The following is a 16,915-nucleotide window of genomic DNA, read 5'->3' on the forward strand; positions in this document are numbered from 1 at the left end:
GCAAACAATGCCTCAAAATGAATTCTAAAGCAGCCGAACCCACAAAAGGATGGGGTAAAATAATTTTCCAGCCCAAGACAACTTAGTAGGTTGCCATGAAGGTCTTTCATATCCGGGTGAGAGTGGAGTGCACTCCATGCACTTTTACTTTCCACAGTCTTTAAGCAGCACTTTTCCTTTGTGGAAATGTCCAGAAATGTTGTGGAGAACTGAATATATATTTTTATCTTTGTATTTTATTCCTGGTTTCACAGGGTTAAGGATTCCAGGGTCAAATCACTTCTTCTCTGACATGTTGTAAATCATTTCCCAGTATTTTCTTTGTTTTCTCATGATGAGTAATCCTGTGGAATTCAAATTGGGATGTCTTGATAAGCAATCTTTTTTCTTAAGCACTTGTAAAATCCTTTATATGGATGAAGTTACGAAATTTGAGGACAATTAGTCTGGGTAAGTGAAATTTGCCTTTTGTCTCTAGGGATGTAGGGCGAGTTCTATTGTTTATCTTTTGATCTAACTAGTTCTGGGGAAATTTTTTGGGCAATATCTTGAAAAATGGTGGTTAGATTCTTTTCCAGGTAATCCAACGATCCTTAGATTATCTCTTTAAACTCTATCTTCAAAATTGATCATCTTTGCATGTAAATTTTTCAAGCCTTTTCCCATTTGAATTGTCCTTTGATTTGTTTTGCTGCATTTTCTACTGTTGTTGCCAATGTACCTTCTGCCTACTTAATTCAAATTTTTGGAGGTTTTCCCCATGTAGCCGCTTTTGTTATCAGTTTGTCTTATTCCCTTTTAAACTAATGATGGATCTCATTATAGACACAAGACCATAGATTTAGAGTTGGAAAGGATCTAGTTCAACATCCTTATTTTACAGATGAGGAAACTGAGGCTTTCCTTACCAACGCCGTCGCTTGAAAAGTCTTTATTTTCCAGTTTTATGTATATTTTTCTAGATCCAGTTTTGTTCTTGGACAATTTTCAAAAGTTGTATCATTATTTTTCCTATTTGGTGACTCAATCTCCACTGAAGGAGAGGAAACAAAAGATGCATCTCCTCAGACATCTCTTTTCCTACTATGTTGTGCTCATTCTGAATTTCTTTGTTATTTTTCTCAGTGTTCTCATTTTGTATTTCTTTGACTTATTCAACGAGTCCATTCTTTTGTGTGTTTGTCTTCTTCCGTTAGACTGAAAGTGGGCTCCTTGAGGTCAAGCACTATCTTTTTGTTCTTTTCTTTTCGAGTGTGTGTGTTTGCGTATTTGCTGACAGCTAAGTTAACATTTGTAAGCAGCCTAAAAATTGGGGTAAGTTCCCTTCCTCCTCCACTCTTACCCCACTTTTTCAACCACTCTAAAGTACCTTCTGCTTGGTTTCTGTTCCACAGAACAGAACCTCCAGTCTTTATCCCTGATCACCTTTTCAACTCCTTTTTATTTATCATCTTTTGAATTGTAAGCTGCTAGAGGATAGGGTCTTTATTTCTTTTTTCTTATTTGTACCCCCAATGCTCAGCACAGTGGTCAGCACATAGTAGGTGCTTAATCAGTGTTGACTGACCCTTCTTTATCCAAGTCCAGATTGAAACAGGGCAGGATGCACTCAGGTTTCTGAAATCCCTGATGAACTATAGGAAAAAGGAGAAAAAGAAGGGAAGCTATGAAGGGTTGAAGAAAGTTGTGTTTCTACCTAGATAAAACTGAAGGAAGCTGCTGTTTGCCTCAGCCCTTTGTCAACAACCTACCCTTTAGGATCAAAGGCAGCTAAACAAGCTAAGAGCAGGTCCTAACGAAAGGACCTCTGTGTGAGCCCCCTCAGAGCCCTCCCATGGTTGGATGCCCTGTGCATGGCCTGGAAAGCAGGAAGCTTTACCAGGGCATTTCCCTGTGAGAATGAGCCACCAGAGCAGCAGAGGCCTGAGAGTTTGTCTCACTTCTAGCAAATAGGGAAGGTGAGAGTGATTCAATGGTGATCTTCAGAGTGTGATAGCTATGCAGCTATGCAAGCTGGTTTTTCTACTAGAGAAAGTGAAAAGCCTGCAGAAAAGACCTCCATTCTCAAGGTCCTCTAAGCAAATGCTCCAAAAATGAAAGAAACCCTCTGGGTTGCTGCAGCAACCATATTCCGTGTAATTAGGGTGCAAACTTAGAGAATTTTATTTATTTATTTTAAAAGGCAAACATTTATTAAATACTCAATAAAAGAATATTATTCCCTCCCCCACTCCCATACCTTAGATAAGCCTCTCCAGTTCCCTTGAAGGCCTCAGTTAATAAGGTGAAAAGAGCTATAAACACTGCAACAGACTCTTTAGGGACTTAAACCACTATCACTAAAATGTGCTGAGGTTTTGTCTCCAAAATCCCTTGTTTTGAAATTTGTGTGTAAACACCATTATAAAAAAATGTGTACAAGGAGTGGAGAAAAGAAGTCTTAATGACATTCTGGGCCAAAGAAGTTAAGGTCAAGAAAGAGGAAGTCCCACCCAAATTAGACAAGTGATTTAGAAAATAGGACCATACCCTTGGTGGTCTGGTTGTTTGTACATCTGGTGCCAGCAGCTAAATCATCCATGACCACCCATTGGGAGAGAAAGTGGCACCCCTCTAAATTTCCTTCACTAGGAAAAGCTCCATGTGCCCTGCCTTAGTTCTGGCTTGCATTTAGTGTTAGTTGTTGTGTTGTGTTAAGGTCTCTGGTTTCGTTTATCAAAGATGTCAACATGGATAAGTTCCTCCAGTATTGTGGCCTCCTTTTTGGTCAACAAACAAAGATCACATTTTCAAATACCAACAATTAGGTAAATGAATTTAGATGATTGTTTCTTAACACCCTCTCTTCTCTTTTCTGATATTCCACTGCTCTGACAGTGGCAGGAAGAGGAGCCTACACAGACCTGAGGACCATTTTGTAATTATGTTTGTTTAATTTAATCAGTTTAATATTTATTTAATAATCCATTTAGCAATGAATTGGATAATTTCAGTTTGACTTATTTAATTTAAATTATTTATTTTATTTATCTAACTAAGCAGTTCATTGTTTCAAGTCTGTATTTGCACTAATCTAGGCTGGTCCTCAAATAGCAGAAATAGTTTTTCTCTGAGACCATTTCAAAACCTTTCTAGCATGGTGTAGAAACTACTAGAATTTGTCTGCCCAGTTTTCTAGAACTCACAGCGCCCTCCAGGACTGAGTCATAGCATCTCTTTATTCAAACCAATAGGTCAATGGGGTAATGGAGAACGGAGCGCTGGACTTAGATGTAGAATGCTTTCTCACACACATTCTAGCTGTGTGACCCTGGATCCTGTCACAGCCTCAATTTCCTCACCTGTAAAATGGGTATGATAATAGCACCAACTTCATAAGGTAATTGTGAGGGCCGAATGATATATATGTGAAGTGCTTTGCAAACCTCAGAGTATATCAGTGTTAGCTATTATTATTATTAAATCAGTCTCATCGGTTAAATAGTTATTGCTTTTCAGTAACAGATAAAGTGCTTAAATTTCGTAAGGCACACCTTAGGGCAGGTAGTTGGATTCATTCATCCAACAAATATTTGAATACCTATTATTTTATTCAGTTTAACAAGAATTGATTTAAGTGACTAAAAGGAAGTGAGGAATAATTGATAGAAAGCCAGCCTCATAACCAGAAAGACCTGGGTTCATGTCCTGGCTTTCTAGAGAAGAGGGATTTGAGTTGGACTCTGCAGGATGGTTGGGATTCAACGTGCAGAGGGGGGAAGGGATTTTTAGCACAGATAAATGTGAGCCAGAGACCCAGAGGCAGGAAAGCATAGCGTGTGTGTAGAGGGGTGGAGAAGAGATTAGAAAACACATGGAGAGTTCTAGGATGAGAAAAGGTTGAAAGGGCAGGAAGATGTTCAGAAGTTTATCTTTCAGACTCCACCCTGGGGCTACCACTGTCCTGATGGGTGGGTGAGTGAGTGAGTGAAAACTCACATCCACCCTTTGTATCTCGCCAGCCTCAATCAGTACTTCATATCTCATCTAGCTTATATGTCCATCCAACTATCACCCAAAATCCAGAGCCTACCCACCATGGACATCTTTCCATCTAACCCGCTGTGGTGCACATTCCATCTCCCTGCCCTCATTCCCACTGCTGAACCTTTTGCTTTATCAAATAAAAACTACCATTGCTACTGGAAAGGGTGTGATAATCTACTGCCCTCTAGTTCCCATTCACAGTTCCTGTAACAGGCTGAACCAAAACTTCCTTCCCTTGACTACTGCTCAACTATTTGAGGTTTTTTTTTCCACTTTAGAATGTAAATTCTTCCAGGATATGGACTGTCTCACTTTTGTATCTCTGTCTTCCCTAGTTATGATTCTTTTTGCTAGTTAAGATTCTGTAAATGACAGATGTAAAAATCTGTCCAGCTCCCACTTGAAGGCTTCCAGTGATAGGAAACTCATGGTTTCCCTCACTTTTGGAAGCTATCTATGAACATAGTCATATCTAGGTCTGACTGGTAAATGCTTCCCTGAACACTTGTTCTTTAAGTGTTTTGTTTCTACTGCAAGGAAGAGGGCCCAAAAACTACTATCTCCAAGCCACTGAAGTGACCCCATGATGAAGGGGACCAAATGGTTTCATGAGGATAGCACAGAGCTGTGCTTGCATAGATAGATTAAGTCTTTTTAAATGGACTGTCTTCAATATATTAAATGGAGTAAGTTGGAGTCAGGCTGGACCTTCATTTCATTTCCTGAGTAAGGGTTTCATCCCCTAAGGATCTCCAGTTGCCAGTCTATGTGACCGGCCATGGACAGAGTGGAATTATCATGACAAACCCCTAAGAGTGCCTTCTGATTACTTGAACTAAATCAGAGGTAGGTATTTGGTGAGGTTGGGTCTTGAGAGCCATCGGTTCAAATCTCAGAATTGGAGGAAATGCCTTTATGCCCTTGGGGAGAGGGTGGAAGAGAGGCAATCAGACAAGAAGTGAGAAATATCTGATAGATAATTATTCCTGGAGGGCTCTCAGTCATTCCTTTCCCTGGAGTATTCCTCCTCCATTTTGCCCTCCAAAACTGGAGTCTCTGCTCTCTTTCCCCTTTCCATCTTTTGACTTTTGGGTTTGCCTTAGACCCTTAACCTTAGTCCCAGTTGCATAAGACAAGCCTAAACAGGTAGAATATAGTGCTATCCACACTTTGACCAGTGGAGCCAATTAATGGATTAACTGGGAAGAGAAAGAAGGGTGAAAGGAAATCAGAGGCAGACATACCTACAGACACATAATTTGTTGTAGGTGTTTAGTTCTTTTTCAGTCATGTCCTTTTGAGGTTTCCTTGGTAAAGTTACTGGAGTGAGTCACCATTTCCTTCTCCAACTCATTTTACAGAGGAGGAAACTGAGGCAAGCAGGGTTAAGTGACTTGCCCAGGTCACACACTAGTAAGCATCTGAGACCAGATTTGAACTCAGAAAGATGCCTTTCTGATTCCAATCCAGACACTCTTTCCCTGTGCCACCCTGCTGCTCCCAGACAAATAACTAGGAAATAATAGAGAACTGACCCTTTACTATTACATTAATTTTTCTGCATATGGATGAAAAACAAAAAGTAGCGTGGAGGTATTTTGGGCTGTGTATCTTTGTAGATTTAGGGGAGCATTTGGCAGGCATTTCATAACAATCTCCTGCCCACGTACCTTTGCCTGGATTGTTCTCCCACCTTTTCTGTTTCTTGAAACTTCTTGTTTCTTTTAAGGTCCGGCTCAAATGCTACCTCCTTCAAGAGGTCTTTCCTGATTTCTCCTAGTTGTTAGTGTTCTCCATCATAGTGTCCTGTGATTTTAAACTGTGTATGGAAATGTATTATATCTAAATATGTGCATGCATGTATATGGAGAGATGTATGTATGTATATGTACATATACATATGTATGCATAATACACACACTTATACACATGCGTGCATACTGATATTTCCTTAACTGAGAAAATGTTATTCAAATGTAAGATTCCTGAGATCAGGGACTCTCTCGCTTTCATATTTGTATCCCCCAACACTGTAGTAACTTGTCTGCCACATAGTAAAACACTTAATAAATGTTTGTTGATCAATTGATCTGTTAAATTCTTGTCCATGCCCAAAGGCTTTGGACTCTCCTTAAATATCTATCTATACATCTATCTATTTATCTATCTTTATATATGGCTTTGCTAAATAAATGAATAACATGAATGTAATTGAAAGGACTGTTTAACCTGCTCAAAAGAACCATCTGTTTTGTAGTACAGTACGGGAGAGATACTCATACATGGGAGAGATGGGGCAGAGTTGCCTTCCACCATACACACTAGTTGATGGAATCACAGAAAGTAAAGGAAAGATTATAGGTAGTGAGCATTAATATGCTAATGAAGTAAAAATGTTTCTCTATGCCCTGTTATCCTATTATGAAGTATGAAGGAGTTCCTGGCTTCAATTTCAATGGCAGCCAGCCATTGATTGGGAAAAGATTAGTCCCACCCTGGAAGACTTTATAAAGCTGATCTTGTCATGTCCTGCAGATACTTGAACTGCTTTCGAGTTCAAGGGATGAAGACAAGAGAAAAGCTTTATAGAATGTGACCCCTGTGCCTCTACTAGGACATCTAGATTGTAGGACAGGGATTTTTTTTAATATTTCCTTCCATAGTGAACCACTGTTTGACCAGTAGGACATACCAATAGGGAACTGTTCAGAGAGTCCAGCCATTCAAGGTAGAGAGCAGATACCCTCTCTATAAAGAAACAGAAAGGATGCATTTAAGGTGAGAAGTAGTTTCAAGGACCTAGGATTCTGGCAACAGAATGAAAAAACTGACTATGGATTCAGTGTCCTAGTAGTTGAGAGTGGGAGGGCCAGTGGGGTTAGGGCTCCCCTGTGGGGAATCCAGGAGAAGAGAAAAAAGTTAGGGCCCTTATGCACCGGAGATATGAGTGCCTTGTCCACATATGTGCCTTATTACCATGATACTCTAAATTTGTGCCCACTCTCCTCGAAGGTGCTGGTGTATCTATGGGAAAGTATGCTCCAAGTTTATGGGGGTAATGTTTTATAGATAGTCTTCTTACTATCCCACCTTAGTAAATGCCTTTGCTTTGAGCTAATTGTATCTACTGGCTGACTATTAAAGATAAGCTAACCAGTGGGGGCTTAGGAATCATAGCCACTCTTCTGGGGATGCAATCGTGAAACCTGTGATTAGGAAGTTGAGAATGTGTCCCAGAAAGGGTGCCACATACATATAATTGATGTGCTAATTAAGAATTGTTCATTAAAGAAACCCAACTTGGCAATGGCTTGGTTAGCCTAATTCAAGTTATGATAGTATGTTATTAAGCAAGTTATTAGTATGATAAATAATACCTATGCAAAGTACTTTTGAATAATATTTTATTTCTTTCCTAATTATATGTCAAAACAATTTTTGACATTAATTTTTAAAATTTTGAATTCCAAATTCTCTCCATCTTTCCCTGAGATGGTAAGCAACTTAATATAGGTTATGCATGGTATGCAAAGTATTAAAACTTCAGTTGTTTAGGAAATACTTTATAATTCATTCTTTTTACTGCTTTAGATTGGTCACCTTCCCCAGATGAAGGTTTACCACATAGATGATTAGCAATGTGGCCCACTGGTAAGAGCACTGGTTTTAGCCTCAAAGAACCAAGGTTTTAATCTTACTTCTTGTCTGTGTAATTCTGGGCAAATGATTTAACAATACTAGACTTCAGTTTCTTCATCTATTAAACGAGAAGGTTGGATTAGAAGGCCTTTTTCCAACTCTATATCTGTGTTAATGGAATTAAGCCTCCTCCCCCTTCTCTACCTTAATTTTAGGAAAGAGAGGCCACCTGGCAAAGTGTATAGAGTGCCAGGCTCTGAGTCATGAGGATTCAAGTCTGTCTTCTGATACAAACTGGCTTTGATTCTGGGCACATCATCCAACATCTTGGTGTTCTGTGGACCTAAGACTATTATAGACCAGTGGCAGATCTTCATTAGTTGGTGGGTAAAATCACAAGTTCCATAGCTCTACCTACCTTCCTAGCTAAATAAATAAAGCTCATTGACTGAACCCTCCCTATCATTCTCTACACTAGCTGAGCTTTTGAAACATTGCTATTAAACACCACTCAAAAATTCTCCTGAGATTTCAGGTGCCACAACTAAATTCATGGAGAAGAAGTAATGTAATACATGTTACTTGGGTAGTTGGATGCATTCATCTCTGCTGATATTTTGCTGCCTTTTCTAACAGGCTGTAAAGCGGTTCTTGAAACAAGAATGCAAATGCCATGGGGTGAGTGGATCCTGCACCCTGAGGACCTGCTGGCTGGCCATGGCTGACTTTAGAAAGACGGGAGATTATCTTTGGAAGAAGTACAACGGGGCCATCCAGGTGGTCATGAATCAAGATGGCACTGGTTTCACTGTAGCTAACAAGAGATTTAAGAAGCCAACTAAAAATGACCTGGTCTATTTTGAAAACTCTCCAGACTACTGTATCAGGGACCGAGATGCAGGTAAGCCCAAATCACCTCACGCGGGTGTCACCATTCAGATTCTCAGACGACACTATTCAAGTAAAGCCCCATATCTACAACTGATTCTTTAAATAATTTTGCTTCATTGCTTCTGTCAGGCCTAAAGCTCACATAATTTATAAATTAAATACTCAAAAGTACAGAAGGATTTCCCAAATGAACTGAACAGAAATGAACAATGATTCATAAAACCTATATTGCCATAACGAACCAGAGTTTGGGGGGAAATGGAGGCATATTATATAGCGTTTAAATTCAAAGGGTCCTTTACATCAAGGGAGTCTAACTAGACATATTTTTAATATGTGTATGTGTAGGTGTAATATAATGTCAACTTATACTTTTTATTGGAGAATTTTGGACACTCAATGTTCTCTCAATAGGTAAAAATTTCTTGTGTGCTTTTAAATTAATTCAGGGTACCCAAGCAGAAGATACTAAATGGAGACTTACTAATGACATTCTGAATGAGTAAGTCAAAGAATGAATCATAGAGCCAATTAAAAAATATGTGAATAAGATTGATAACAGTGAGTTAACATACTAAATTTCTGGGATGTGACTGTATCAGTCTTCAGAGGGAAAAGCATAGAATGAAAACATAATTAACACAATTTTTAAAGGGAGGAGTAATGAACTTAGTATGTAATTTTTAAGAAAACTAGAAAATCAATGTGCTTTCAGAGTTCTTGATATAATTAAAGGAATTACAGTGCATTTGCTCTCCAGGAGCAAATTACGTGACATTTCTATCATATCACACTGGAACTTTCAGCTGATTCCTTTTCCATGTCTTCACACAGCAGCAGATCCGTCACTGTCACATACATCTGGGTAACTACCTGTCCATTTTGGCATTACTTGTATTATCTTGATTAAAGATTTAAGTTGTGGGATTGCAGTAGATGTGTGAAAGTTTAGGGGGCATGATTTGTAAAAGCAAGAGCGTAAGATACAGGAATAAGTGGCTTAATACTCTTTCTTTTAAACAAAGTCTTTATTTTTACACAAAAGATGCCCATTTTAAATGAGTTGATTTTCAATGAGTTAATTCAGAAAAAAAAAGAAAGAAAATGGGTTGATTGAAATCTACTGATTTTCCCCCTTGACTTTTTTTGAACCTGAGACTATACCAAACTCATTATTTAATTCCCTTTGGGGTTTTTTTTTTTAGTCACTTCAGTGAAAAAAACTAAACAGCCAGTTATATGGATGCTTAACTCGAGTACCGAAGCTTTCAGGATTACTTTCCTATCTTCCCCCTCCCCTCCTTCCCCATCCAGTCATCTTCCAATTTCAACTTGTCTTGTATGTTTTCATTTTTATATGTTTCTCTCCTATTAGAATGTAAGTTCTCTGAGGGTAGGAACTGTTTTTGTTTTCCCTTTTTCTTTGTACTGATGGTGGCTAGCAAAGCCTGGCACTAAGTATATGCTTGATAATTATTGTTGATTGATTAATCATACAGATCAAGTAACAAGTTTTTTTTTAAATTGGTTTCATTTTTCACTTTTCTATGAAATGTGTGGGTACAGCATCAACTGACAAACTCTGTGTTGTTAGGCATTGCTTAAGCAGGCAGATACAAACACAAATACAGCTATGTGGAGACTGATCTGGGGCAGCTAGGTGGTGGAGATGAATAAAGCATTAGGTTTAGCATCAGGAAAAATCATCTTCATGAGTTCAAATCTGGCTGCAGACATTTCCAAGATGTATGACTCTGGGCAAGTTACTTAACCTTGTTTCCCCCTCTGTAAAATAAGCTGGAGAAGGAAATGGCAAATCATTCTAGTATCTCTGCCAAGAAAACCCTAAATAGTGTCATGAAGACTCAGACACGACTGAAAAATGACTCAACGGGAGACTTTGTTGTTTCTTTATCTCTGAGCATTTCATATTACTTAACAATTATTGTGTCAAGGAATGCCTTTCTGCCTTAAAGTTACCCATTTAGAAAATAACGATAACCAACACCTGAGATTTGCCAAAGTGCCTTAAATAATATTATTTGGTGTAATACAGAGGTGTCAAATTGACCTCCACCTAGTAGCCCTCAAAACTCCTAAGCATAGCTTGAAGCAAATGAAGATGTAACTGGGGAATGTTTAACAAAAGAAATTTAAAAATACAACCCAACGTACATAATGTCAGTTTGTGTTTTTCTAAGTCAACATACAACCAGCAGAGATCCGTTTCTATTTGAGTTTGACACCACTGTGTAGTTGATAGAAAAGAAAACCTGGAAGTTAGGAAAACCTGGGGCCAAGTCCCACTGGCTCTGACACATACTGGCTGTTTGACTCTCAGCAAGTGACTTAACCTCTCTGTGTTCTAGGCGGGTGGTGTCAAAATCCAACAGAAACCAGGAGACCACTAAGTCATACATGCATATCTTTGCAGCTGTGTGTTGACTTAGTTTTAAAATGTAATATCATCTATGTTTTATTGTACTTCTATTTATTTTATTAAATATTCTCAGTTACATTTTGATCTGGTTCATGCAGTACTTGGGAGTGCTGGGCTGTGTATTTCACACCCATGTTTTATAATTATCTTCCCAATTAATGATGCTGGGGAGGGGTTTGGAAGCATCTGCCACAGATGGCTGGAAAAGCTGTTGCTTCATCTGGCCCGTGGTGTTCTGCTACTCCTACAGCCTATGCCAGTCTGTGTTAGGGAATGCTCCCCATTGCCTCTGCTCCTGTGCGCTAAGAAGGAGATGGCTCCATTCTTGAAGGATACATCTACTTCAGCCCTGTTAAGAACTTCAGCCACGTTGCAGTTCCTTACTGAATCACTGCTGAGAAATAGCTTGCCTTCTGCTCATCTCTTTTTGGTAATCACTCACCTTTGAGGCATCATTCACAGAGCAGCCAGGTTCTCAGCTGCTGATGCTTTTCTGTCCCAGTTACTAATCTAATATTGACAGACGTGGGCTGGGGCAATTCACCCACTCCCTCTTGCTAAGGGGCCCCTCACTTTGGATCCAGGTCTCAAGTCCATCCTGGGTTTGACCTTAGAAGAAGCCTAGTTTCTAGTGAGAGGAGTTAGGTACCCTTTTCTTACACTCGACTCATTAAACCTCAGCCTGATAACCCAGAGGTAGATTATTTAAAGTTTAAATTTAGACTCATATCTAAAGTTTCCTTCCAAAAGTATGGGAATAGCGAAGGTACACAAGACACAACATGAGACAAGTATGGGACAAGAGTTTATTTATTACCCTTAAAAGAAATGTTAAGCACAAAAGACTCTCTCAAGTGATCGTTGATAGTGAGACTTTAAACAAACTACTGTGCTAACTACTGTTACAGTCCAGAAGGTTGTTACTTCAAATCATCAAAACACAAAGCAGTTTTTGGCACTGCTAATTAAGCATTTTACATTTCACCTTTTCTCTACACTGTCTTCCTCAAAGTTCATGTCTTCTAGCAAGCCAGACCAGGGCCCCTCTTTTTTTTGGTGGCTGTTATCATTGATACAACTGTCTTTGCTGCCAATCAGTTCTCCTTATTGGACCCAGGACCTTGAAACCTCTCAAACTCACAAGCTCAACTCCAAGCCCATCTCAAGAACAAGTTTCAGTCATCTAGAAAAGTGAAGAGAAGTTGGAAAAGGCACCCACAGGACTAGCCACAAGTGGTTCTAGATGAATTCATGTTCCATGTGGACCAGCAGCAGGAATGGGGGAGATCATAACCCATTCCCTCACTCTCATCAGGAGAGAGTAGAAAAAAACAGAGAGATCAAGAAAAAATGAGCAAGAAGCTATCTCTCCTTTTCCAAAGGTCCACTGAGTCATTGGCTCCTCTGGCTCATCAGTAAATGAAGGCATCACTTTATTATTTGAAAACACCCATGTCCTTCACCTCCAAGCCACCCCATGGCCAGAAGCAGCCAGGAAGTTCATCATCTCAGATGGGCCCAAATGCTGAGTCACCAATGCCCCTTGGAAGTTCACTGGGCTAGCCCCTGTAGGCCAAGTCATCTTTCATTACTCTAAAAACTGACATCATACCACCAAACAGATGAATCTTCCAGTAGCATTTCTTTGGTCCTTCCATTCTCTATATCAGAGCCTTCTAGGTAATGGGTAGGAAGCTGAAAAGTCACATGGGTCAGCAACTACTGCAGAGATTGGCAGAGGGAAGTTGGGGCCAGGCTGAGCAAGACTGGCTCTGAGATGTTAATTTGGGTCAGATTAAGGCAGATACTCTCAAGGAAGCTAATTTACTAGCTGTTCTTAGGAATCTGTAGAGAAAACTCAAGCCCAGCCAGATAGGAAAATCTGAGCCGAACCAGACAAACTACAATGCAAAGAAAAGAAAGAGAGCAGAGCATGTGATGTGAACAGAAGAGCTGTATATTCACTTTCCTGAGCAGACTGGAACAAGATCCTAGGCAAGTTGAATGGGAACAGCCGGGAGTCTTTCACTGAGGACACAAGTCATCCAGCTACAAAATGAAGTTACTCAAAGGGATTTTCTTTTTCAAGAAGCTAGGCTATCTTAGAGATGGCTTCATCCAAATGGCTCAAAGGATTCCACTATCCTGATACTATCTCTCTTCCAGGAAGACCGCCCTAGGATCCGAGGTTTGGGTTTCATGAAGTAGGAGTAATAGAAAATAAAAGTATGAGGACTCAGTGGTTTTCCTAGAGTCCCCTGGTTCAGTCCTCTGTGCTCTACCCTTTCTCAACATTCAGGAGTCGCTTCTTCTAGTTCTGGTGTTTCAGGATGACCAGGAAAACTGACTTTTCTTTTCAGTCAATATCGTGGCAGACTTCATTAGGGAGACATTGCTTGACAACAAGGTAAGACAATTTACCGGGTGGGCGGGCATTGCACTTTTCATTGTCTTAAGAGCCATGGTCTTGGCAGCCCAGGAGCCAGCCATCCCCACTTCAAAATGTCAGTGCCTCCTTGGCACACTGAGAAAAGTCCATACTTCTTACCCTGAAATCTAAGGTCCTTCATGATATGTTTCCAGCCTTATCTTCTGTTTTTTCCTTACATTTATCTCCAAATCCCAATCAAACTAGACTATTATTCTCCATGAATGGTGGTGCTTGGATCATATGTGCATACATGACTTGTGCTTCTCTGATTTGGTGCTTTGATGATGCTTGTCCCTTTGTATGGAATGCCATAATCCCCTACTCTCCTGCCCCTTTTCCTATAATAATAGTTAATAATAGTGGTGATAATAATAACTCACATTTATACAACATATACTATGATCCAGACTCTGTTCTAAGCACTTTATAAATGTTACCTCAATTGATTTTCATAATAACCCTAAGAAGTAGCTGCTATTATCATCCCTATTTACAGATGAGGAAATTGAGGCAAACCAGAATGTGAAGTTGGGGGCTTTATATGCCCCCAAAGTACTTAGTGCAAGATCTTAGGGCCTTCAAGTGATATAACAGTGGGGAAAACCCTGCCTTTGGAAGCAGAAGGCCTAGGCTTTGTCATTTATTAATAGTATGACCTTGGTCAAATGACTTCATATCTGGTTCCACATCTGAAAAATGGGGATCTTGATGGTTGTACCACCTACCTTACAGTATGGTTGGAAGATTAACTAAGATAATTTATGAAAAGTGCTTTGTAAACTACCAAACATCATTCAAGTGAAAGCTATTATTTGCTGACTATCAAAATTCTTTATTCTACAAAGAATAAGTTTATCTTGGTGGAGGGAAGGGGGGAGGGAATCTCCATTTTCACCACTATTATCCACTTTCCATACCCATTTTTTGTCAGTTTGAGTGGTCATAGAAGAAGGCAATCCTATGATAGTTTTCTTAGCAAAAAAAAGTAAAACCTATACCAGGAAACAATTCCAAGCAGTCTTGAAGGATAGTTAAGCATTTCTTACACAGTGCTGAAGGGCTGATAGAGGAGTCTAGCTTCCATCTCTCCTTTCCCACTTTGCAAATTCCAGATCTCTTTTACAAAGTGATGGTGGGAGTGGGAAAGGAGGCATTCATTCATTGAAAGCCTTTTAAAACACATCAAACTGCTTTTCTTTTTCTTTCCAGTCTGTTCAGGAATTGCCAGCTGCTAGAATAAGCAAAAACATAGGGCAGCTTGTACTGTAGGTGGGAGGCAGTGCGAGGGTTGTGTAAAAGACACTTCATTTATTAAAACTTTACACTTCCCTTCCCCAGAGAGGAACTCTTACCTCCCTGATGCGCTTCACCAGCACCTCCATCAGCCTCAAATCGGCACCTGTTCACACCTGTCCAATTATTACAAATGTGCTGTTTTCTCACCTTTCGCCCTCCTCCAGGCCACAGGGGGTGGGATCAATCTTCTACATTGAACACCAGGTGCAGCAGATTTTCTGCTGGAAAATAAGAGCAAATCCCTGCCCTAGCCCATAAGCAGTGGTACCACGAAGCCTGCTAGTTTAGATCCGCCTTCTATAGAGGTCTACCACCTGTAGTACAGCCAGAAATGGGGAAATAAATAGGTTCCCACTGAAATCATTCCCCAGGTTATGCTCTGAGCATGTTAATCTTTCTGAATTAATTGTAATGAAATTGCAAAATGAAACAGACTTGGTGATTGGGAACAAAGTCCCCAAATACAGGAAAACTGAAATTTCCTGCCAGGATTTCAGAACATGATTATGAGACACAGTGTTACATGTTTATGGAATGGAATAATGGAATCCTTTATACACACACACACACACACACACACACACACACACACACATACACACAGCCTGATTGATCGTAATAATCAGGTTTATTTGAAAATAGAAAGAGAAGAGTCAAGAATGGCCCTGAATTTGCAAACCTGCATGATTAGGACTATAATGGTAACTTTAATAGGTAGAAAAGCTTAGAAAATGAAGTTTAGTAGGGAAGATTATGAGTTTTTGATCATCGAAACAGAACACTTATGGTTGATGGTGAAGACTGGGATGTGACCATGGCTATGTGTGTCTGCCACAGAACGCAGGAGTAGGTCATGGGATTTGATTGAGAAGAGACTGAGGAACTGGGAGGTAAGCAATTTACAGGAGCATTTACATGTGTATTGGAGTGCCCTAGTAAGAGATCACCAGTTGGGAAGGAAGAGAAGACCATTACCCAACATCTTGAAAAAAGCAGTAGAATATCTGGGCTAGACAACAACTATGGTGGTTTGAATTGGGAGATAAATTTTGATGCAATGAATTAAAAGTAAGAGCAAACATTAGCAAAGGGAAAGTCTGGTTGGATGTGGCCTTGGGGAGCCTGATTCTCCCTCCAGGGCTAGGGATATGAAAGAGTAGCAAATGCTATAGAGGGCAGCCAGAGATGCAGTCACCTAGGATAAGCAGACTCTCTCTCTGGTAAAGCCATCAAGATGAAAATAGCATGAAGTGTTTGTTAGTTATGGAATGGGAACTCCAAAAGCCATAATAGGTGAAGTTTTGGGAGAGAGGAGGATAAGCTCCAAAATTAAAAGGGTGGAGGCTGAAGAAGAAAGTGCTTTGTTCCTAACAGGGGACAGCGAGAACTAAAAATGGCTCTGCAGGAAGATGAGAATTGTCTCTGGAGATCTTCCTGCCATCTTAGAGAGGAAAGGAAAGTGAAAGGACCCACCCAACCTTACCAGGGCAAGTAAGTCGTGGAGACATGGCTGCAACTCAAGACTTGTCTCCTTCTACCACCCCAGGCTGCTTCGTTTGTCTGATGGTAAACAGCATAGTCCAGGCACAAGGATATTCACTGACTTTCTGAGAGACAGTGATTCTTCACTATTTTAACTCTGCTCTGCCTTATCTCAGTCATAATCATAGCTGACACTGCCTTATTAAAAAAGAAAAAATTGAATTTGAACATAATTGTTTCAGCTGTCTGGTTAGTGTTTGGCATTGCTAGGCATACGGTAGGTCTTTCTTAGAGTCCCTAGATAATTTTGTTCTTGTTCAATAGTTTTTTTAGTCACATTTGACTCTTCATGACCCCATTTGAGATTTTCTTGGTAAAGATACTGGAGTGGTTTGCCATTTCCATCTCCAGTCCATTTTACAGATGGGGAAACTGAGGGAAACAGGGGTAACTGACTTGTCCAGGGTCACACAGCTAGTTAAGTATCTGAGGCCAGATTTGAATTCATGAAAATGAGTCTACCTAACTCCACCATGGCACCACCTAGTAGCCCCATTCAACTGCTTTGAATATACATATAATGATAGGCAGTAGGATGTAGTAGGTAAAGAGTTGACCTTGGAGTCACTCAGGAAGGCCTAAGCTTGAGTCCTGTTTCTGGAATATATTGGCATCTGCCAGAATGAGGAAAAAGATAGGACGACCTGGAG

General features: G+C 39.9%; 1 protein-coding gene across 3 annotated transcripts in view; it reads left to right on the forward strand.

The window, feature by feature from the left end:
- The window catches only part of WNT2 (Wnt family member 2), a 59,121-nt gene that overhangs the window by 23,564 nt on the left and 18,642 nt on the right, over window positions 1-16,915 (forward strand). For all 3 annotated transcript variants that reach the window (XM_072652959.1, XM_072652958.1, XM_072652960.1), the window contains one exon: window positions 8,302-8,566. In XM_072652959.1, the coding sequence (XP_072509060.1) occupies window positions 8,302-8,566 (265 nt within the window). The remainder of the gene's footprint in view (window positions 1-8,301; window positions 8,567-16,915) is intronic.

The sequence above is a fragment of the Notamacropus eugenii genome, chromosome 3 (assembly GCF_028372415.1).
Source record: "Notamacropus eugenii isolate mMacEug1 chromosome 3, mMacEug1.pri_v2, whole genome shotgun sequence".
Lineage (NCBI taxonomy): Eukaryota > Metazoa > Chordata > Mammalia > Diprotodontia > Macropodidae > Notamacropus > Notamacropus eugenii.